Below are 23,552 nucleotides of genomic sequence, written 5' to 3' on the forward strand. Positions count from 1 at the left end.
GGGGCGGTGCCCCGCCGGGGAGGGGCGGAGCCTGCCCCAGTCAGTCCCGAGAGGCACACGGCTCCGCCACCGCTTATGCTGGCTGGTGCAGACCTGGCCGGCCTCGTCTCGTCCCCAGCAGCACATGGGAAGCTGGCTTCAGCTGCATACTGCTTTTCCTGGCCAGTGCCAACCCGGTTCTGCCCAGGCTGCTCCTGCAGCACCATGTCAACCCGGGCATGGCACTGGCAAGCCGGGTGGGCCCCAGGTTAACCCCGGCCTGGCCCCGCAGCTTCTCCAGCACCAGGTCAACCCGGTTGTAGTCAAGTGGCTCCTGCAGCACCATGTCAACCCCGGCATGCATGCCATGTCAACCAGCACCATGTCAACCCCTGCAACTTCATTGGTGTCAAAGGTCACGTGACATCGCTTCCTGATATGATACCACTTCTTGTGACGTCTTTGAACATGGCTTGCCAGCTCACTGGGTGATAAAAAGTTCGTGATCTGGCCCCACATTCAAAAAGGTTGGACACCCCTGACGTAGACTCTTCTGTTGGACCCATCCCTATGGTTTCTAGATTAGTTTTTGAATGCCCCTTCCAGGACTAGGCACGGAGAGTCTGGTTACACTGCAAGCATGGAACCCGCCTACGTCCCATCTTGTGCATTCACATGGACACTGGGAGACATGGCACTTCTGGCCACCTCTCTCCTCCACTTCACATTTGAACTATGGAGTCATCAGGATCCCAGCTCATAGCTGATACATAGCACATATGAGCTCCCAATTGAGAGCTTCTTAACACATCTCTTTATATCTTCATGTCTTAAAACAGCCAGTTTCATTAGATTACCCCTAGGAATTCAAAATATTACACACAAAGGGCTATTAAGAACATACTCTCCAATATAACCAGAGGTTTTACTGATGGTCATGGATAGCCTGAGGCAGAACAAACAACAGATTGGCCTTTCTTCCTGTTTTGATCAAAGGCAATTTACATTTCTTGCATAACAACTCTCCACAGCTCCCTAACTAATTGTAAAATATACTGTAGAGACAAAATGTAAGACTCCATGGAGGGAAAATTCTGGTCTATGATAGCTGCTGCTGCTTTTTTTTTTTTTTTTTTTAAGTCCTCACACGCTAATGGCTGCGTGTGCAACTGTGCTTCTGACTGCCTCACATGTGTGGCACATTAGCACTTGTTTATTTAGAGACACTTCTAAAGTGTTTGTGTTGTGTGTTTCTAGGGCTACAGACCAAAACAGGCACAGGTACAAACTAACTGCACAATAAATTCCCAAAGGAGCAGATGACAGGGGTTAGCTCTTGAATGCATTTTAGTCAGGAGAGAGGCTGGAGCTGTTTTAATTGTTCATCAATCAATTAACAGGACTCTCAAATGTCTAATTAAGCAGACAACTGGAATTAAACAAAGGGCATCTTTGAAATGCCAACCCTCTTAACGAAGGCACTTCTTACATTCAAGTGAGTACTTGATTAAGGTATGCTTGCTTGGAGAGATGCACATAAGAATACTCAGCCACCTGATTAGTATGCTTCTCAGGCGAGCATATGAAAAAATCAATCCTTTGTAATGCAACTTAACCTTCACATCCACCAGTGAGCGCTTGAGAAAGACTGTGAAGTGCAAAATGAATTAGCCTCATTTAACGTACAGAACTGCAGCACAAATGTTGAAATGCCCTCAACTGGCATGCTAGGGCTGATTATGAAAAAAGATAATAGGGATGAGGATCATGATCAGAGACAGCAACAGAGATGATGAGGACACCAATGGCAACAAAGCAAACCAGACGTTTCATTTAGGCAGTCCAACACTCAGCTCAACTGGCGACTGCAAAACTCCACGTCTAGATGTGCTTTTCCCTTTCTAGGCAACAAACCTAAAGCAACAGATGATAAAGCAGTGACCTCCACAAGAGGGGCAAGGAGTTCAGCACTCAGCAACTGCTGGTCAGGCTCTATCAATCAAAATGTGGCGGGGGGGCAGGGGGGGTAATGTCTTTTTGTCTGCTGCTGAATTGCTGATGCAGGCAAGTCATTAAGGAATCATTCCCAGGTTGAAAATGAGATGGTTATCTTGATGGAGGAAGAAGGATGACACAAATGCTTATGACCACTGGAACTTGATGGCAGCTCAGCTCCTCATGATTCATGGCGGACAAGGATATGAAAAGGAAGATTACACTGCCACCATCAGCTTCCCATAAGCAATGAACAAAACATACAGTAAAAACAGAGGCTATAGAAGATAATGGAGAATTTGTCAGATATATTCAGAATAATTCACATTTCTTTCTGCACAATGCTCAAATAATAAATGGCCAAGGCAAAGTATCACCTGTTCGAAATCAATATCCGCTGTATTTAAAAGGACTGTCTTGTCATTCAAATCAGTCAGGAGGGCATTTAAGATCATTTCTATCGTAGCTTCCAGTTACCCAAAGATTATGATGGAAGGTGCATTTCTTGCCCCCATTTTGAATATTGAACAGTTCATAATAAAAGGCAGGGCTGTTCTTGTATACCAGACTTAACTATAGAACAGATCTACCATGCAAGAAAAAAAATGCTTCCTTTTGGAAAGAAGATAAAATGGCGCATCTCTGTCAGTGCAGAGCTGAGACTTGCTGCATAAGAAACACTTCTACGCCTGAGAAATTAGCCAACAGAAACTGATACAGCAATGTTCAAAATCTTGCCATGGACTTGGTCCTGAAGGTTTAATTCAGGACAAAGTTTCACTGATAACAGACTTTGGCCTGGAACTGCAGACTAATATAGCACTTTTCAGAAGAGTATGATGCAACTTGCCTTTCCATTTACTCATATACCACTGCCTGAACTGGTATAGTTTTTAAGGCTCCTCTTCTCTTCCTTCAGAGCAACACCCACAATATTACCAATCCCCTGCATTGTCCAAAAAATCAGGAGTCAGACTCCAAAACCTCACGTGATTGACATAAAAATCTTGTAAACAAAACTTAACAAAAGTCTGAGTTCTCTCTTTTCTGTCTTCTGAGCCTTTAGCAGTCATATTTTCAAACTTTCCCCTTCAGCTGCAAAGATCAGTATTTTTTAAATTAAAATTTTAAATCTTTTGTAATAACACAATTCCAGGAGCTGAGGATTTTCCCAAATGCACAGCATCTCGAAACACTGGGAATACTGCAGCATTATTACTTCCCTAAAGCAATGGTTCTCAGCCTTTTTAAACTCGATGCACCTCTGGATGGACTTGAAGCACCCTTTGGGAAATTCCCACTCTCAGTTTTTAGTCTTTTCCTGCCTACAGAAAAATAGAGCAGTTTTTCTGTTGCAAAGAATTCAGAAAAACTATAACTCTGGATTTCTATTTGAAAACTGTGGCTTTATCTTGTGAATCAGGTTTGTAAACCTAACAGTGCTAACATCGTGGGGTACCCTGCAGCACCCTCAAGGCACCCTGGTTGAGAATCATTGCCCTAAGGCATACAATGAGAAGAAAAGTCTGATATTTCATTGCACTTGTTTTCTTTTCTTAAAACTGTTCTCAGAAACCCAAGCAACTATATATTTCTCCTGTAAGTCAACATTTGTAGGATTCCCCCTCCCTTTGAAAGTCCATAGAATATGCACCTTGAGAGTAGCTCCAGCACTAGCTCAGTATGTTACAACACAACAAAACCAACACATTCACAGGCTGTACTATTGAAACAAGTTCCAATTTTATCCTCAAATACATTTCAAAATTATGCAAATGGGTTTTCAAAAGTGCCCTGTGCAGAATAAAAGCATAACTAAATAAAAATAAATCAGATACATTCTTCCATAAACACAATGATTATTATCAGAAATTGTTCTTTTACTGGTGCTGACTGGGTTCATCCTGCCCTTCTGAGAATAAATAGCAGGACATAACAGAGCAAGGAAGGTGTTCAAGTAGTATGCATATCACTCATCAGTCTTAAAAAAACCCTCTTTGACTAGTTCAGGTGTGGGCAAAATGCGGCCTGCCAGGCCATTCTATCCGGCCTGTGGGGCCCCTAAAAAATTTAGAAAATTAATATACATCTGCCCCTGGCTGCCTGCCATGCGGCCCTTGATGGCTTGCCAAAACTCAGTAAGTGGCCCTCCACCTGAAATAATTGCCCGCCCCTAGACTAGTTGGTAACTGAGTACTGGTTCCCAAACATAGAGCCCTAGGAACAAGGAAACTTTGAGAGGATGGGGAACCAAAAGTAAAATCCATGATAGATAAGAAGAACTTATTCAACTTGTGATTTCACAGATCTTGCGGAAACCCAGAAATCAAGCAATGTCTGCAAAATACATGAAAAAAACCCAACGGGCTCCCCAGTGGGAGCCAGTAGTCCTCATGGCCACTGAGGCTCAGCTTCACAGACTGCTGGGGCAGGGGTGGGAGACCTACCAGTACAAAAGGGAGCAGCCAAGATGGTAGCTGCCCCCCCACTGCTGACTGGCTGAGAAGGCTGCCTGTCACATGGCCCCACCCTTCTTGGCCAATCAGCAGCAAGGGGCGAGACCACCAGGGCCCTCAGCCAATCGGTAATGAGGGGCTAGGCCACCGCAATAAGCCCACGAAAAAGGCAGCTAGCCGCAAGATTGACCGACAATCAACCGTCTGCCTCCTCGATTTCAGTAAGTCCCTGATGATGGGTAAATAGAATCTAGTACAATAATTCAGTTGTAAATTAGTAGCTTTTCTTATCAATTACAGGAGACAAACTGTATTGTTATGCCAACCCCAGTGCCAAAACAAAAGCTAATTCTCAAGAGCTGAATTAAACAATTGCCAGTAACTGCATGAAGAAGCACCACAAATCCACTGTGTTGACTGTGAGCGTTAGAAATCCCAAGACAGTGTTTTACAAAAGAGACCAATTTTTATGCTCCACTGTGGAAGGCTGCAAGGAAAACACCCTCCCTCTAATCCTCCCTTGAAACCTCTCCACCTAGCACATTGATTAGCTTCCTACTGCTGTTCTAGCAACTACAGTACAATATGCTGCCTGTCGCTGTTTAATATGAAGCACCAATGCCAGAACCTGAGTGCCTTTTTCTGGCTGACAACCAAGTTCCTTATTTAAATGTTATTTCTGGGAGTCCTTGCTTGTAGATTTGCAGCCAATTTCAATTCCTCTGGGAAAGCAAAAGAAATTGCCCTCAACCTTCCACCTCTCTCTCAAAAACATACACTCCCTCTTTTTCTCGATTCTCTTTTTTTTTTTTTTTTTTTTACAAAGATGTCAAATACCACAGTTTTGGGTCAAATCTGGCTCTCGGTGAAGTCAACAGCAAAACTCTCACTGAGTTCACTGGAAGTCAGATCAGGCCCCATAAATAATTTTTAATTTAAAAAAGGATAGAGCAAAGAAATGATTTAATACCTTGTGTAGTCTGAAATATTACAGGTAATTACAGCTGATGAAAGGGCGGAGCTTGTTGATTTTTGCATTATACCCTATTTCTGTATGTCTAACTCAAGCCTGAAACTTGACACAGAAAATTTAACCCACAATATAGGGAAAATTTAACCCACAATCCTGTCCATTTATCTACATTTTCTAATTCTGAAGCAAGGGCATATTTATCCTGTGCTTCATAAAATGCAGAGTTCCAGATGTTTTTAATTTATTCCAGTATAAGTCCTAGGTGTTCCTTTTATATGTAGGCAGAGAGGTGCAGACCACTGAACAGTGGAGACGCGTAGGGGATGCATGTGCGACCCCTGAGAGCACCGGTACACCCCGTGACAGCCAGTGCTCCCCAGTTAGGTGACAGGCAGGGGAGGCAAGCAGGAGTGCCAGTGCCCCCCCTGCTTGTGCTGGCTGAGGAGTGGGGGCACCAGGAGTAGCGCCGCTGGCACTTCTGGGTCAGTGCAATCAGCTGCAGGGGGGGACCCACCACAGCTGGCGTGATTGGGCCCCTATGGTCACTGACTGGTTGCTGCAGGGGGCACGTGCACCCTCTGACTCAGGAGGCACCAGTCGCCTATGCCACTGAAAGAAAATGGCTGGCTTATAGCAGTGGTTTTCAACCTGTGGTCCTTGGACCCCTAGGGATCCATGAAAGATGACTAAGATCGATCAAAAGTATGTGAATTTCCACACTTACAATTCAAAGGGGTCTGCACCTCCATTCAAAAATGTTTAGGGCTCCACAAACAAAAAAAGGTTGAAAACCACTGGCTTAGAATACTAGGTAACACCATATAAAACACAGCATCTCAGCACCACTTTTTCTGGCTCTGGTCAAGGTACTGCTTCTTACCAGATATCTGTAAAATTATGTCATTGTGTTTGAAGTCCTCCAGGCTCAGAGAACGAAGCATGCTGTCATTGCAATGATGGGAGAAATCTTCCACTTCCACTGTTATTTCTGTAATAGTTGCTCCATTGCCAGTTGGAGGATGCCAGAGTGGGATTCAAAGTGGATTGGAAGACTATATGACAGCAGATCCACCTAAAGCTGAGGCCAGAGTAGGGGGCAGAGGGGGAAGTTTATACCCCCTCTTTTCCCCTCTGTAAGGGACCCAGCCAGGGACTGCCTGGCTTGGGTGAAGCAGTCCCTGCCTGGCTTTTCCTCTGCTCCCCACACAAGCGGAGAGGCAGGGGACATGGCCAGATGCGTGCCAGGCCAGCAGGTTGAGGTTGGACCGGGGGGGGGGGTGATACGCGTTCCCCCCCCCCCCCCTTGAATGTAACATCTGTCCACGGCCTAGGTACCATAGTGTTCCTATTCAGTGGATTTCTTTGAGATTGTTGACTTTTGACATTCGTCTAAATGCTGCTTCAACCTATTTTTAATATTTGTATTACAAAAATGATATTATTAGCAGAAGAAGTAAACATTATTTTACTGTTCACATTCATTTTGGAATTAAGTTTAGGGTCTATTTTTTTGAGGTAGTAGGAATCTCCAGCTCTCCATGGCTTGAAGTTGAAGGTTCTCAGTATGTCTGAAAGTCAGTTCCTTAGTTTTTAAGGGCATCTTTATTTTGGTGCATCATGTTTTGAAGGTTTGTAATGAAGGATTGGGGGGGGGGGGGGGTTTTTTCCCCCCCCCCCCCCCCCCCCTGCCAGTCTGGCCATGCCCCCCCAAACTCTCTGCTGGAGCAAGGGAATAGCCAGGCAGGGGCTGCTTCACCCTGCCAGGCAGTCCCCAGCTGGGGGAGAAGGAGAGGTTTAAACCCTCATCCTGCCAGTCTGGCCAGCATCTGGCCACACCTCCCATCCCTCCATTTGAGTGGGGAATAGGGAAAACCATGGCAGGGGCTGCTGTGCCCCTGCCAGGAAGACTCCGGCTAGAGTCTTGGGCGGTGTGAGGGTGCTTAAAGCCCCCTCTCCCCCTCTGCCTCATTCTGCCTGCCTGGTCCCATGGTCTGGTCACCCCACTTCCTCTGCTCCAGTGGTGAGCGGGGAAAGAGCCTGGCAGGGGCTGCACCACCCCCGGCAGGCAGACCTGGCTGCAGCGTGGAGCAGGATTTCCCACCCCCACCCCCTTCTCAGCCAGCCGGAGCAGTGGCAGTGCTCCGGTTAGGGCATCAAGGGGTGGGGCCAACCCTGTTCTCTGAAGCAGACAGCATGGCCCAGCCCCACCCAGGGCTGCAAAGCATCCTGGGATGCTGGGGGACTGTGAATTAACTTGAATTGGGAAGAGGTCTGGAACAGAAGTTCCATAACCAGTTTGACCTAAATCAGTTAAATCTGATACTACATCCAATCAGGTTTATCTTAAACTGGTTTTGGCCATTTTAAAGTGGTTTAAGTGCACTGAACTTCTGTTCTGCTATAGGTTTAAACCAGTTTCTGATCACTTAAACCATTTTATGTGCAACTTCCGTCCCTAGTCCATGAAAGCAAGACTCCATTTCCTGAGATGGTTAAGCTGCTAATTCAAGGAGGCATCTTTCCATGCCAACATTATTTATTCTAAGTCTCAGACCTTATTTATGGAGAAGATTTGATCAGTGAAATTGTGGCAAAGGAACTCTCAAGGCATCTGGTGTCCTGAAATCCCTTCATTCTGGTTGTAAATCTGTCTTCATTAGCTGCTTTTATAGCTACATTAGCTCAAAAGGGACCACTGACTTACATGCATGTGAAAAGAGAAGAGAACAAGGCCTGTAAAATGCGCTAACCTTGTTAGTAAATGGAGCTAGGCAAAAAAACAGTGAAAAAGTCTGCAATTTCTTTTCCATTTTCTCCACATCTTTTTTAATTAAGTAAAAAAATTGAGAAACTCCATTGTTGATAAAAGTAAGCTGGGAGAGAAACATGCAAAACTTCTAGTAGTTTTCCCCCATTCTGTTGCAAAATTTAAAAAGTTTGAATGCTGGAAATTTTCTTTGTGGAGCCCTATCCACCTGTGAAAAGTGGGAGCACAACAAAATATGTTATATGCTTATATTGAAGGGATGTGTCTTCTTTTATATCTACAAGATCTTAAATAGACCCTTAGAGGTTTCTGTATGTCCTGATGCTTGGATTGATCGTAAGACCTTTTTGCAGTCTCTGACTGGATAGCTGTTTACAGTCAAATTCATGCCTTCACCTCCCCTCTCCGCCACTTCCCACACCCAGATTCTCCATATAGAACAGTGTCCTGGAAGATAACATCAACTTCAAATACTGCAGGAAGCAGCTGGTCACCTACATATTAAGCTACATTACATCCTTATGTTCCTCAGACCACAATAGCTTTCCATCAGTTTCCTGGAGAATTTCAAAATGTTGATATACCTATAGATAGACCTATGAAGTCTTTTTCAGATTAATGAGCCAAGAGTTCACCTGTCATTTAATCTGTTTCATCATTTTTGATGGCATTCCTATGACCTATAAGCTGAGGAGGAGCTCATCAGGGCACCAGTAAAGAACCCAAAAGATGCAACTTTTTCCTGTAATACATATATTCTGTTTGTTTGCCTGCAAAAAACTGTAAGTTATGTGACATAACAAATCAAGTAAGTTCCTTGAACAAGACACTACAGCTTTATATTATTCAAGGAGAGACTTATTTCCATAGCAGCTACTGTTTACATTAAAAAAAAAATTTGCAGGAGAAATCTGTAGATTCAGCCATTAAGCTTCACAAACAAAGCTCTAATGCCAGTTATGTTTTTCTCTTGAAGGTTTTTTTTTCTGCCTCCACATCTCAGAGAACTGACAAAAACACTACAGCTACATGGCTTCTGAGCTACTAAATACATACTGAAGTATTCAACATAGCCAAATAGAAAAAGGCACAGTTTGTTGATCTGTGTATACATGAGAATGGGAGTTAATATGCTGAGAAACCTGTAAAATCCTGAAATGTTAGTTGGTCCTTAAGATAAAACACATGTGATAAATAGGCCTTGATTTAAAATGCAACTCAACATAAAATGTGTCACAGCTGATGTATAAGTGTTGACAGTGGAGGGGGCACAACTCTGCATTGTTACTGCCCCCGCTACCGCCAGGTGCTGGCTCTGGCCAGGCTGCAGTCTCATGCCCCACCCTCAGCACAGAAATCCTGGGGGTGCAGCATGTGCCTGCTGTGCTGCCCCCTCCCCACATCACCTATGAAATGTGTATCCCTATCAACATTACTTAACTGACATAAATTTCTAAAGTGGACCTGGGCATGTAATTCTAGTCTCCTCTCATCATAGAGGTGCAACGGGTGGGAAGCTTTAATTACAGTGACCCCAAGAGCTGCTGTAATTAAAATGTCTGCAATGTCTCGTGTATCAGCATCCGTGCTTTTCAAAATGGTAGTTGGGACACTTTAATTAAAGCTCATCGAATGGGCTTTAAAGGGCTCCCGCTGCCAACTTGAAATGCGGGGATGCTGATATACCAGACGTGGAGCCTGCTGGAGACTTGCTAATTAACATGCTCCAGCAGTCTGCTCAGATGCACTGTAATGACAGCACATCAGAGCAGCCTCCCTGCATGTCTTCAGGCACCCTAGGAGCCTTGTCACAAGTTCACTTGCTGCAGTTGCAAGTCATTGGAATGTAGTGACCTTTTATAGTTAGTACATGCTAGGTGATAACCTTACCGGAAAGGTAACAACTTTGCAGCCCAAGAGGGCACTTACCATGTGCTAAACTGCTTGAACTTGCATCTGGTTGCATTTTAACTACATTTAGTAAGTGTGAACATGTGACACCCCTCTAGGTGATCCTTTGTGATGTTACAGCTCCAGAATCAAGAATAAGACAGCACAAAGTAGAAGAGACCAGAAACACGCTTAGGTCACCTGGAGGGCCAGTGCATGCTTGTCTTCTTGCTGTCCCCATCTGGACCAGAGCTGAGGAGCTAGCTCTTAAAAAAACTTTCCCCCCCAGGTATACACACAATGGAATAGTATGATTCTGCAGGCCATAAATTGCTTGCTGTCAAACCCACATAAAACCACAGACTTCATAAGATCTGGTGGTCTCCATCTTCTCTTCCACATTGACTTCGGTAACACTGTAATACACTACCTGAGGCAGGCTTTGGACCTTATCTCTCTGCTGTCACTGTAAAAATGTGTGTTCATTACAGTGGGAGACAGTAGTCAAGATTCACACAGACATACTACCACATGCAGACATGAATCCAAACAACCCAATCTCAGTATTACCCCGATTTGTTCCGATTTCACATCCAAAACTTGTATCAAAGTGAAATTCTGTTCTTTGGAAACCCTGACCTGACAAAGGATTTGAGATATATCCTGAGACTCTTGAAGTATTAAGGTTTCCTGTATCTGTCTAGAAAGGATTGCAAAGTGATAGAAGTATGTGCCTTTCTATTTTCAAGTTTATTTTACATCTTCACTGATACCACATAATTTTTAATTCATAATCACAACTGTGTCATGTTCCTAATCTTAAGAGTAATACTTGGCACTTTTCATCTTCAAGCTCTTTACAAACAGTTAATTAAAATTCTTATTAGGACCTGAATTTCAACTCTGTGCATCTGTAGAGAGGTGCGTGTGCACGCATGCGTGTTTGTGTGCTTGTGCATGCTCTAAGGGTTGTTAATTCAAGTGGAGAAAATATAAAATGAGTTTAAATTTCTTGCTTTGATTTCTAGACATGTTGAAACCACTTTCTTTAAACACGCTGAATAAAGCAGGTCTGGCTATACCCAGTTTTCTTTCATGTTAGAAAGACTCATATTGTACAAATACATAATACACATACAATGGATTTAATACCACTCCTCTAAACATTGGTTCAAGCCATGTCCTACTACTGCACAGAACTTCTGGCTGCAGTGAGAGTTCTGGAAGTGGAAGAGTTGCAGGGACTCATGGACTGGATGGACTCTCCAGCACTGTGATTATGTGAGACAGTGGTGGTGTGTCGCTTTGGAAGACAAGTACAACTCCACAATTTCTGAAAATAAATCCTATACAAATTTAAATGGTTTTTAATATAAGAAAGAGAAAAAGTCATCACACAAAACATACTTAACTCAGAAGCACTCCCCCACTGAGCGACAGATGAAATAAATTTAGCTTCAACAAGCTCTCTGCGGTAATGAACTGACATTCACAAGATTGCTGCAGGACCATTAATGTCAGGACAAAAGGGGAATGTAATAACATGATCTCCCCTAATGCAAGATGGTGTATAGGACGCACCTAGAGAAGAGAAACCAAATCAGATTATTGAAAGGCTGACAAGAGCACTGATATGGAAAAGCAGAGAAGGGAACAATATTAGAAATGTAAAAAGAATTTTTGAAGACAGACTCAAATTGCTAGTCACAGCTTGTAAAAAATATTCTTCTTAAATTTGTACTTGTAACATATTAATGGATAGTGAAGTCATTTATATCCAGAGCACATACGTTAGACACGATGTCAAAGCAGAATTCTTTCTACTACTCAACTTCAACCTTGTTCTGGAGGGACCACTTCTCATACATAATCTCAAAGTCTTCAAACTAATCTAGCCATTAGTTTCCCCTGATGAAACTGTCAACAGAGCCAAATGGGTATTTCTGCGATGTGGAAGACTGTCCACTAGAAACTGGAAAGAAACCAACAATTTACTTCACACACTGTGGATTGATGAACAATCCTTGCACTGTAAAAACTTCTGGTCACCAGCAATCTGAGCTGGATTCAAACCAAATACCATAATTCTTGAACATAAATAGATTGTTAACATCCAAGCATTGAGAATCATAAAATTATAGAATCACAAAAAATGTGGGTTGGAAAGGACCTCAGGAAGTCATCTAGTTCAACCCCCTGCTCAAAGCACAACCATCCCCAACTAGATCATCCCAGCCAAGGCTTTATCTAGCCGGGTCTTTAAAACCTCCAAGAATGGAGACTGCAAAACCTCTCTGGGTAACCTGTTCCAGTGTTTTACTACCCTCCTAGTGAGAAAGTACTTCCTAATATCTAACCTACGCTTCACTTGCCGCAACTTGAGACCATTGCTCCTTGTTCTGTCATCTGCCACCACTGAGAACAGTCTAGCTCCATCCTCTTTTGACCCCCCCCCCATCAGGTAGTTGAAGGCTGCTATTAAATCCCCTCCCAGTCTTCTCTTCTCTAGACTAAATAAGTTCCCTCAGCCTCTCCTTAGAAGTCATGTGCCCCAGCCCACGAACCATTTCCAATGCCCTACACTGGACTCTCTCCAACTTGTTCACATCCTTCCTGTAGTGGAGGGCCCAAAACTGAACACAGTACTCCAGATGTGGCCTCACCAATGTTGAACAGAGGGGAATAATCACTTCCCTCAACCTGCTGGCAACACTCCTACCAATGCAACCCAGTACGCCGTTAGCCTCCTTGGCAACAAGGGCACATCACTGGCTCTTATTCAGTTTATTGTCCACTGTAATCCCCAGGTCCTTTTCTGCAGAGCTGCCCAGCCAGTCAGCCCCCTGCCTGTACCAGTGCATGGGATTGTTCTGTCCTAAGTGCAGGGCTTTCCACTTGTCCTTATTGGACTTCATGAGATTTCTTTTGGCCCAATCCTCCAATTTGTCTAGGTCTCTCTAAATCCTAACCCTGCTCTTTAGCGTATCTACTATTTCCCCCAGCTTGAGGTCATCTGCCAACTTGCTGAGGGTGCACTCTATGCCATCTTCTAGGTCACTGATGAAAATATTAAACAAAACTGGCCCCAGGACCAACCCCTGGGGCACTCCACTTGATACCGGCTGCCAACTACACACTGAGCCATTGACTATTACCCTCAGAGTCCAATGATCCCCTCTCTACAATGGCATGGAGATCTTTGTCTCTGCCTAAGGTTTGTGCCTAAGAATGCAACTAAGTGCTGTCTGTGGTGGAACATTTTCTGTTCTTTTCCTCCTCTCCATTAGAAAATTGCTTCAGCAACAGAACAGTTGTTACATGGCAATACCCTTCCATAACGAGTGCTACGAAGAAGTTTTGATTATGTGATCTATATCACAAAAGCTTTTTAGGCTACTTAAAATCCTCTAAACTAAACATTTTCTGCATGTAAATAATTTCATTTACTTTTCATTTTTACTATCAGCAAATTTAGGATTTTTCAGGTGTCTAGCTACTAATTAATTAGTACTAATAGGGATTATTATGCCCTGTGGCATTATTATTTTTTAATATTCTGTTTTATAGAGATTGTTATACCATACTCAACATCATTCTATTTAACAGTAGCCCAATAAACAGCATGGCTACACAGGTCTTTCTTTCTCCCAAAGCCCATCCCTAAGAAAGAAATATTTACATTGGAGTGATTTTGAATTTTTTTTATGCATACATAGTCACATGCTTGCATAGGAACATTGCTCTTTGTGTGTGTATACATACAGTATCATACCTCTCTATACACCATAGAATGGTTTCCAGAAATACAAGCAGGATAAAATGCTCATTGGGAGCCCAGAAGAGATGAAACTTTTAAGATCCACACATGCAGAATCAATTAAGGTTTAGGTATATAGTTAGAGAGTTTCATGTATTGGTTACACCTACTGTAATTAAACTACTGCATGGATAATAGCTGCAGGAGAGCTGCCTGACATTTTTATATAAGCCTAATTTCCCAACTGTGTACAACTTGTGGTATTCTTACTCACATACCAAAGGGGGTTGATCCTGGACTCATCTGCTTCTTTTCCTTAGCTATTAAAAATAGAAGTATCAATTTTGAAAGGCACTGAATTTCTCCAACTGTGTCATCAATTTTCATTAAAGACATGAGATGTGGGGAAAAGCCATAAGCACTTGCAGGACTGGATTCTATGTCACCGCACTGGACATGCAGTGAAGTTGAGCAGAACATTATTGGGATTTGTTTGTGAGTATTGTAACATATATTTATTACAGTATGGGCAAAGGAGACAGCAGCTCAATGAAAAAAATCCAGGAGGCCTTTTCCTCTTTGTTCTGTATTCTCACAGGAGCTTAGTGATATACTCTATGGATCTACCATGAATCAGTCACTGAAAGCAATATTAAAGTGTATTTTCTGATACAGTTCAACACTGGCATGATCTGGCTCCAAAGCCAGTTTAAGCAGTCTAACAAGGATTAATACAGCATCAGAGAGAGGTTACATAGAGACTGGCACTGGTCAGATACACCATACCCACCCCCCTGTGCTATCAGTGTTATATAACAGAAGAAAGCGAGATGGGGATATAGGAAAGAAGCTAGGATCTCTGTCCCAGACCAATCTTCTGTTGCAATAGCCTTCATGACAGTCTGATCCAGTGTAGGGAATTCAGTTCTACACAGAATCTGAACAAGCGCAGGGGAGACCAACAGAGAGATTTAAAAGGAGGTTTCCCAGGTGTGTGCATTGCTTAGCATATATCAGCTGTGCCCACAACATCTGAATATATAAAGCTGTATTCAGCTATGCACAAACTAACAAATTACAGAGATTTGACAGTGAATGAAGACTTCACATGATGCACTGTCACTTTTCACGTGCTTGCTCTGTCTGACTAGCAGTTGTAAGCCAGAGGTAGACTGCCACAGCTTAGCTCTGTTTCACTGGGGATGAGCTTCCCCAGTTCAGCTCTCAATTACCGAGGGCCCGTGGCACGAGAGATGACAAGCCATAAATTCCCACCTCTTTTAACTCATTGTAATTTGTTAATTTGTCCATACCGTTAAAACCCCTTTGCAACTAAACAACTTCCAATTCTACTCCATAAAGGAAGTGATAAGGAGATTCACGGGGAGGGCATTTTGAGAGGAAATGGGACATGAAGCTTTAGGGGAAGGTCAGTGGAGTTCTAAATTGATTACTTTCACCATCTATGCACCAGGAGCACAAAAAGCAAATACCATCTGCTATTTGCTGGCAATTCCCTGTCCTGCATGATTACAGGGCTAGTCAGGCAATGGTAATAAGCGATCTAGGTGTAGCCATTAAATCTCATGGTCTAGAAGACATTTATTCAGGTATATCAGAAGGAAATGAGACAGGAGTGTGTGACCTGACTTGCAATAATCTTCCAGAAAAGAATGACCAAGCCACAGAAGAGCATGGAAACTGGTAAAGACCCTAGCACTCTACTGAAAACCACTAATACAAGTCTAGGATATGATACCTGTAGCACAGTACCTGTTTACCCTGTGGCAGGTTAGAGAGTTATGTCTTGTTGCTGGCTGTGTAGTTTTGCTTATAGGTTAGACAACAGATTTGTATAGGATGGTTTGGATAGGGATGATCCTGCTAGTGGCTAGTCCTAGATGACCTCTGAAAGTCCCTTCTAGCCGTACTTTTCTATGATTCTATCATATCCTCTTTCAGCTCCTCATCCACATTATGCAAATCACCATGCACAATAAGTAATGGTGAGATTTTATGGACTAGAGATGGCCCAAGCAGACCCTCCTAACATACTGCTATGTCATCTTGGTAAGTAACCTCTTCTCCCTGAGGACACTTCCTGGACTCTGCACTGCTTGTCTCTAGGGAAATAGGACACAAGAGACGGGACTTTATTGGAACGCTATGTCCCCAGTTCCAGGGAAACTCAAAACTATATTTACGTGTACCACTTATTCACAGCTCAGTCATCTAGCAACTGCACCACTGAGGTCAGGACTCATGGCAATAAAGTTAGCCTTTTTTTTTTAAATTGGGGCAAGTATGCAAGTGGCAAGGGAAAAACCTGAGACAGGATGGACTGATAAAATATTGAAGTACTTCTAGGTACATGTAGGGCCATTCTTGCATGGCAATTTATGGCTACTAGGTCTTTGTAACCACAGAACTACTGGGCACTTGTCTGACCCATCCCTGCTACCCCTCTCCCAAGGACAGGGTATATCAGGCACATGCAGTCCAGCATGAAATCATTTTGAATACACCTCCCTGAAACCCAGGAGAACCACTGCATCAAGGAACTTGCTGCAGACTGACTGCCCCGATGGACTTCACCCTGTAAGAAAGACTACAGGATTTCAGTTCTGAAGACAAGCATTTACAGCCCAAGATGTCACTGCTCACTGCCCATTTGGTTGATTTCTCATTTTCAGCAACCCTTTGGTTATGAATGTGTGATGCAGTTCGGATTCAGTACTGAAGAAGGCGAGGAGATGAGGTGTTTGTCCTTCATATTTTGTTTCCATTTTTACTTAGAACTACATTATGAAATGCAAACATTGGGCTTACAGAAAGCCAACCAAGTTAAAAAGAAACTTTCCCAGCACAGAGGCACAAAGTTATACAAGCAATGGGTAATGTGAATCAAATATCAACTTTACCCAACTGTTTCACTAGCAAATTTTCCTTCAGTGAAATGGTCTCAGAATAATGAAGCCTGGTCAACAGTAGAAAAGTCAAACACCTTTTATGAAACAGATCTAACTAAATCAGCGATGATACCCAATTTGGACATGCTGAAATCAGTTTAATTCTTGCTTAAATTGTGTCATCTTAAGTCAGTAATTTACTAGTACAAGCTAAGTCAGTTTAAGCAAGGGTTAAACTAGTTTAAGCACGATTCCAGTGGGCGTATCTACATGTGCAATTAATGCAACTAGATAAACTTTGGTGCAACATGAGCCAAGTAAATTAATTTGGATGTCACCATCTACATGCACATGCATTTAAGTGCAGAAATTTACTTTGCCTTTGGATTGTACTTGTGTCTGACAGGACTATCTGACAGCACAGTAAATTAGTCTACACTGGCCTAATTGCTGCAAACATGTAGATGGTGATACTTTTTATGTACAGCAAATTAGTCTATGAAACGTGACCAGTAAATATCATCAAGGTAAACTATCAATTGTTAATCTATTTCTTTAAACTGGCACAATTCTTCCAATCCAGACTTTTCAAACAAAACTGATGTAAATGTCATGTCAGTTCATTTCATCCCACAACTTCATGTAAAAGAAAATTTACATAGGGGTAAAAGCTGTATAATCTTTTAATAGAAAATTTCCTAGGCCATGATAGCATACTTCTAACTTCAAAACCATGTTTTTTTGGAAGACGACAAAATAAATAACTTTTAGATATGAAAAATGTTGACGGTGTGAAATCCCTGCCTCTACATGCAGTTAAAACTGACAAGACCAATACAGATAAACTATTATTTCTGCGTGTCTGACTATTCAAAATATGTGTAAGTGAGATATTAAGATGCATTTTACATAAATTCCATCCCAAACTTCCACCATGAAATCAGGTAAAGCCCACACTGTTCTACTGACATACGCACTAGACTCCCTGGCTGTGGCCTTTACATACTGCCACATCATACATTTTACAGCAACAACATGAATTCTAGGGGTGCACCGATAAAGATTTTTTTGGCTGATACCAATGGCCAATTATTAACCAGCCATATTGGCCGATACCAATCCAATAGCCAATTTGCAAGAATGCAGCTCAGCAGCTTGGAGATCAGTGCATGGCGGGTAAGTCTGTTGAGGGGAAGGGGCATGGGGGGCCAGATCGAGGCCTCCACAGTGAAGGAGGGAGTGGGGCAGGGGCTGGGGTAGGCACTGCCCAGCCAGGGCAGTGAATGTGATCCTGCAGGTGGCTCACATGGCGGGGGGGGAGAGATGCAGAGGGGACACAGGAGGGGTGGGCAGCTCCCTGCCACTACACACACCCCTGGAGGAGGCATGGGGGGCATGTGCCCCCCGAATGTGTGTGCAGGATGAGGGCGGGCTGCCCGCTTAGACTCAGGGCCAGGGGCTGGGACAGTCTCTTTCCAGTGGGGGGAGCTGGGCTGAGGCCGGCATGGGGCAGGGGGCTGTGGTGGTGGTGCTGGGAGAGGTGACTACAGGGTGGGCTATAGCCACCCCAAAATTCGCCATAGCCACTCTTCCTAGCGCCGCCACCCATGGGGTTGTTCTCACCACCCTGGCTGGGCAGCGCCTATCCCCACCCCTGCTCCACTCCCTCCCTCACCATGGGGGCCTCAATTTGCCCCCCCATACCCCTTCCCCACACAGACTTAAGTGGCCAGACGCCACTCTCCAAGCTGCTGGGCTACATTCTTGGCCACATGTACGCTGCAGCTGTGTGCATGCAAGTGGTATTTATCGGTGACATTATTGGCTATACCAGCCAAAAAAGACCAATTGCCGATAATGTTAATTTTTCTTTTATCGATGCTGATCTGATATGCCATCAATATATTGGTGCACCTCTAATGAATTCCTAAAGAACCAGCCATTAATTTCAAACTAGCTTCCAGCAGTGTAACTAAGGGGTGACTAAGCAAAGCAGCAGCTCCAGGCACTGCCTTTACAAGGGCGTGTTTCAGGGGGGCGCACACAAAAATATTCCCAACTGCAGCAGCGGTCAATTATGCCCCTGAACCAATTAGTGCTGCCCCAGGTGTCAACAGCTATACTGGGTGCAGAACTGCCTGGCAACATCTTTGCTAGATTCTCCTACCAAACCATCTTTGAACTCTTATCAGGCTGAAGTCTTTTTCCATTTGAAAGACAGAAATTTGCCCTTATAGAGAGATTTAACAGGAACAACATCTAGGAAAACACAATTTTAAACTGCTCTTACTGATGCAGAAAGGAGGTTGAGTATGCAGGCAGGTACTATTCAACATTCAGATATATCACTCATGGACTACCAGGTTCTGTCTTGGATCTGGCAATGTTAGATGGCCCAAGGGCAACATGGCAGGTCCTTGCAAACTTTGTGCATCTGCTAGCACCTGGGAAAGCAGGCACTGTTGAGGAAGCACCACTATTTTAATCAAAGTAATCATAAAGATCGCTCCTGTGTGCGTTGTCCCCACTCAGGTGCCTACAAGCCTGATTTTTACCTCTTCAGGAAGAATGGCTCAGTAGCATTCCCTTCTTCACTAGCTTCCCCCAGACAGGGAAGAGCTGAAATTTTGCACTTAAGTGTTGTAGAAAATGTCAGCACATTTCTATGCAATTGGTTAAGTTGTTAATATCACCACCATCCCACACAAGAACAAACAGAGAGAGCTCTGCCATGAAAACAGGAACAAACTCCATAGTTTAAACAGAAAAAAGCAAGCCGCTCTCATCATAGGCAGAGAGAGAAAATATTATTGGTGGGAGGGTGGGGCTGAGTACACAGTTACACACGCATGCTCAGCAGGTAAGTCTGTGAAGGGGAAGGGGCATGGCAGGGCCAGATTGAGGCCCCCACAGTGAGGGAGTGAGTGGGGCAGAGGCAGGTGCAGGGCCTGGGGTAAATGGGGCCCTGGGGCAGGTTGTGGGATGGTTGGAGTTTGGGTGGCTTGTCCAGGAGTGCAGGGGTACCCCAAGGGAGGCATGGGGGGTGGGGGGGCATGTGCCCCCTGCTGCAGCCACCTGGAGCCTGTGACTGGGCTGCCCTGTGGCCTTCTATGCTGCCACCACTGCCCTGCAGTTGGGGGAGGGGGGGGGCTAAGCACCCTTAGCGCTGGCTTTCCGCCATCTGTGGCTCTCATTCTCTTATTTATTAGTGGTAGACAGGGAAGATGACAATCCTACATTACTCTCTGGCACTTGAGAGAGCAGGAAGAAAAGACTGAAGTAGCAGCTGGTGTAGAGCTACTTTTATACTCCACACGATTTTTCATATAACTTACAATGGCTAAAAACCTAAATCTCAAGGCTCCTAAAGGAGCAGAGCAGTTGAAAACAATAAAAGGAAGCATGGTTCAGAGGTTAGGAGTTGGGTTCAGATCTATATCTTTGTTCTGCCATAAATGTCCAGCATGAGCTAACCTAAGTTGCTCTATGCCTCAGCCTTTGAGGTGTTTAAATAGGAAAGTCGGCACTTCCTTACCTTACCAACCATATTCATTGCAAGGAAAAATACATTAAAGATGGTGAAGTGCCCATGTGCTTGGATAATGGAGACCATATAAGTACCCTAAGAGAGACAAACTAGAAGAAAAGTCACTGGCAAGACTCCCAACAACTTCAGTTCCATAACTCCCTAGATTTTGACCTATATTCCTGTGCTGATTTAGGATAGGAAGTTTTAGCACTAATTTTAGTTTTACAGCACAACCAATCACAGGAAGCTGAACAAGTATGCAGATTCTTCCTCATCCTAAGCATTCTTCACAGACTAAGGCTTTGCCTTCAGGATCTCTCCTCTCCAGCTCATACCCTATCAATCAACTTGTAGGCATGACTCAGCTGTAATTACTCTGTGTTAATATGGTGGCTCAAGCACTTGACAGCAGGATAACTCAGTATATGCAGATCCTAAATTTTCTCCCTCTTACATGCAGGTACATTTTTGGTGAAAGGAAAAAGATAGATATTAGGAAGGTAACTTAACTAATGGACATTTTATAATCACCCCAGGGGCATGTACTTATGAGTGTGCATGTGTGGTTTGCAGCACATCAAACCCATTTGAGGCACTGAAAACCACATGTGGATCTTTTGCAGCTGTCTGCCGTGCTGCTAATTTGTAGCATGATGGAGTTTTTTGACACTGGGAGATCCCAGTCTCAAACAAAACCACTGCTAAAATAAGTGGTACAGTGAACAAAGCAGCAGCATGTGCCTTCAGAAACGGAGCCTGGCCAGCCAAAGCTGCACTCTGGCTGCCAGCCAGAGTTCAAGCAGCAGGCTCAGTGCCGCTGCTGCCCTGGGAGGCCCCCAGGACTCCATGCAAGTCCTCTTACCCCACCCAGGTCAATCTGCCATGCACCAGAGTGCGTGTGCAGGGGCATGTCCACGGACAAATAGCAGCGACACAAATATGAGTACAGGAGACCCTCACCATTCACAGGGATCCATTCCAGAGATCCCTGCAAATGGCGAAATCCATAAATATGTTGGGAGCCTGGCAGTGGTGGCAAGAGCCCAGTGGTGGCAAGCACGGAGTTCCCACAGATGCCGCCAGCACTGCTGGTGGTAGAGGAGGGAAGAGTGAAGAGGAGCGGGTTGGATGGACCTGCTGAAGACTAATCTTGAGAGAGAAACTTCCCTGGGAATGGGGCGGCAGATCGATTCATCTGCGAGCTAAGAGGAGCTCATGATCCACAATGAGTGTTAATTGCCACTGCACTCCCTGTGCGGGGAGAGAGCCCACGCAAAGAGAGAACATGGGTTTGAATAGTCACACCGCAAATATTCAAAACTGCGAATGGCAAGGGTTTCCTGTAATTACATCTTTATGCTGCTGCTATTTGTCTCACAGAAAATGCATGACCCTGCATGTGTGTGCTTGTCAGGACGCGCCCCAGGAGTCCAAGCATAAAAAAAATTATAAATAACAAGTTATATACTTTTCTTAAAACTGCAATTAGTATGCGTGGTAAATTTAAGACCCCAAAATAGCCAAGGTCCTTGGTCAAGAATGTATCGTTGTTGTTTTTTTCATTTAACTGTCTGTACTAATTTCTAATTTTAATAATTTATTTTTCCTCTTCTGTTTGCCCCCCAGTTTTTTCCTATTTACTATATTGTCTCCTTACTTATCTTGCCTCTTACCTCAGGCACTTTTCTCATACTTTTCTTCTTAGTTTTCCTCTCCCATGTGCTCCAGTGAATAAATTCCATTTTGGCTCCTTCTTGCATCTCTTTTCCTTCCCCCTTTATCCCTAATTCTTCATCTTTAAACACATTCTATCCCTTTAAGGATAGATATTTTCTTGTGTAATTGCATAAACACTCTTTTCCATCTATGTCACAATGATTTGGTATCTCTTTGCTGACAGACTTCCACCTGGAGTCAGCATCTAGTATTCTATGGATGGGAATCTCTTCAACCTCAAGCAGTCATATTCCAAATCCAAGATAACCAACACTTTCACTATTGGTCTTCAGTAAGTTGATGATTGTGTTGTGTATACCCAACTCAACTGAAGAACTCCAGGTCACTCTTGATTGCTTTTGTGAACCATATGAAATGCTTAGACTCACTGTCAACTTCATGAAAACCAAGATACTTTACCAACCCACCCCAAAACAACCAGCTGCTCCTCTACTTATTACAATTAGGGGCAATCCTTGGAGAATACTAAGGATTTCCCCTACATGGACAGCCACCTTTCCCAAAAGTGTAAACAGACAACTACATTCAATACCAGATACTATCTACCAGTGCTATCTTTGGGCTTTTTTTCTCTGATCAAAACATCAGGACCCAAACCAAATTCCTCACCTACCAGGCTTTTGTCATCCCTATCCTGTTGTATGGGTGTTTCACATTTGGGTGAAACATATTGGATGACATATTGGAAACAACTGAAACCTTTGGAATATTATTGTCACTGATATCTTTGGAAAATCCTCCGTATCAACTGGAAGAACAGAAGACTGAACACCAAAGGCACCTTGAAGGCCAATCTGAACAAATGTGATATTAACATCAATACCTGGGAAACTCAAGTACTGAATCATCCCCAATGACAACATCATATACAACAAGGCATTTATTCTTTCAATCAAACTCACCTCACTATGGAGGCAGGTAGATGAGAGAGAGAAAGTGACAGTGCTGTGATCAACATCACCAGAATCTACTCCTTCCTCCTTGAACTACCTGCTGTATCTGTGGTTGAACATGTAGATCTTGCATTGGCCTCCTCAGTCATCTGCAGACTCACTGATGAGTTCCTTATTTACTAGAAAACTGTTATCCTCGTATTGTGGGCCAGTTGACAATTTCCAAGTGACCTATCACGAGGATGATGTACACTGCTGCTTGGCCAGTGTCTCATTGTGCTAGTTGCTGTACAAAACCTAACAAAAAATCAGTCTCTGCTCTAGTTTCCAGTCTAAGATATGACACTTTGGTGTGTCTGTCAATTTTTGAGCCACCTTCTCAATGTGGCATGCTTAAGTACGAATGTGAAGTTTCCTACAATGTGTGGAAAATTAGCGTCTTTATAATAAGCAGATTCTGAGGCTCGAGGTCATAAGGCTCTAATGGAAGCACTGTTGAGACAGGGCATTCTCCTCTCCCCACCATTAAACGGGATACACATTGACTGTTATATTTCAGGGGATCCAGAGCGGAATGTAGGCATCTAAAGGCACTGGACTTATGGGAAGAAGGGGCATATTATTACTGTCTTGTCAGAACACTAATGCTGGTTCTTCATATTTATTT

At 43.6% G+C, this 23,552-nt stretch overlaps 1 protein-coding gene across 1 annotated transcript in view; it reads right to left on the reverse strand.

Annotated features, from left to right (window-relative positions):
• GPC1 (glypican 1) overlaps positions 1 to 11,564 on the reverse strand; it is a 276,986-nt gene extending 265,422 nt beyond the window's left edge. Inside the window, exon 1 of the mRNA XM_025209857.1 lies at positions 11,468 to 11,564. Within this exon, the coding sequence (XP_025065642.1) occupies positions 11,468 to 11,549 (82 nt within the window). The 5' untranslated portion in view covers positions 11,550 to 11,564. The remainder of the gene's footprint in view (positions 1 to 11,467) is intronic.
• Between the last annotated feature and the right edge of the window lie 11,988 nt (positions 11,565 to 23,552).

This window comes from Alligator sinensis, unplaced genomic scaffold (assembly GCF_000455745.1).
Source record: "Alligator sinensis unplaced genomic scaffold, ASM45574v1 scaffold237_1, whole genome shotgun sequence".
Taxonomy (NCBI): Eukaryota; Metazoa; Chordata; order Crocodylia; family Alligatoridae; genus Alligator; species Alligator sinensis.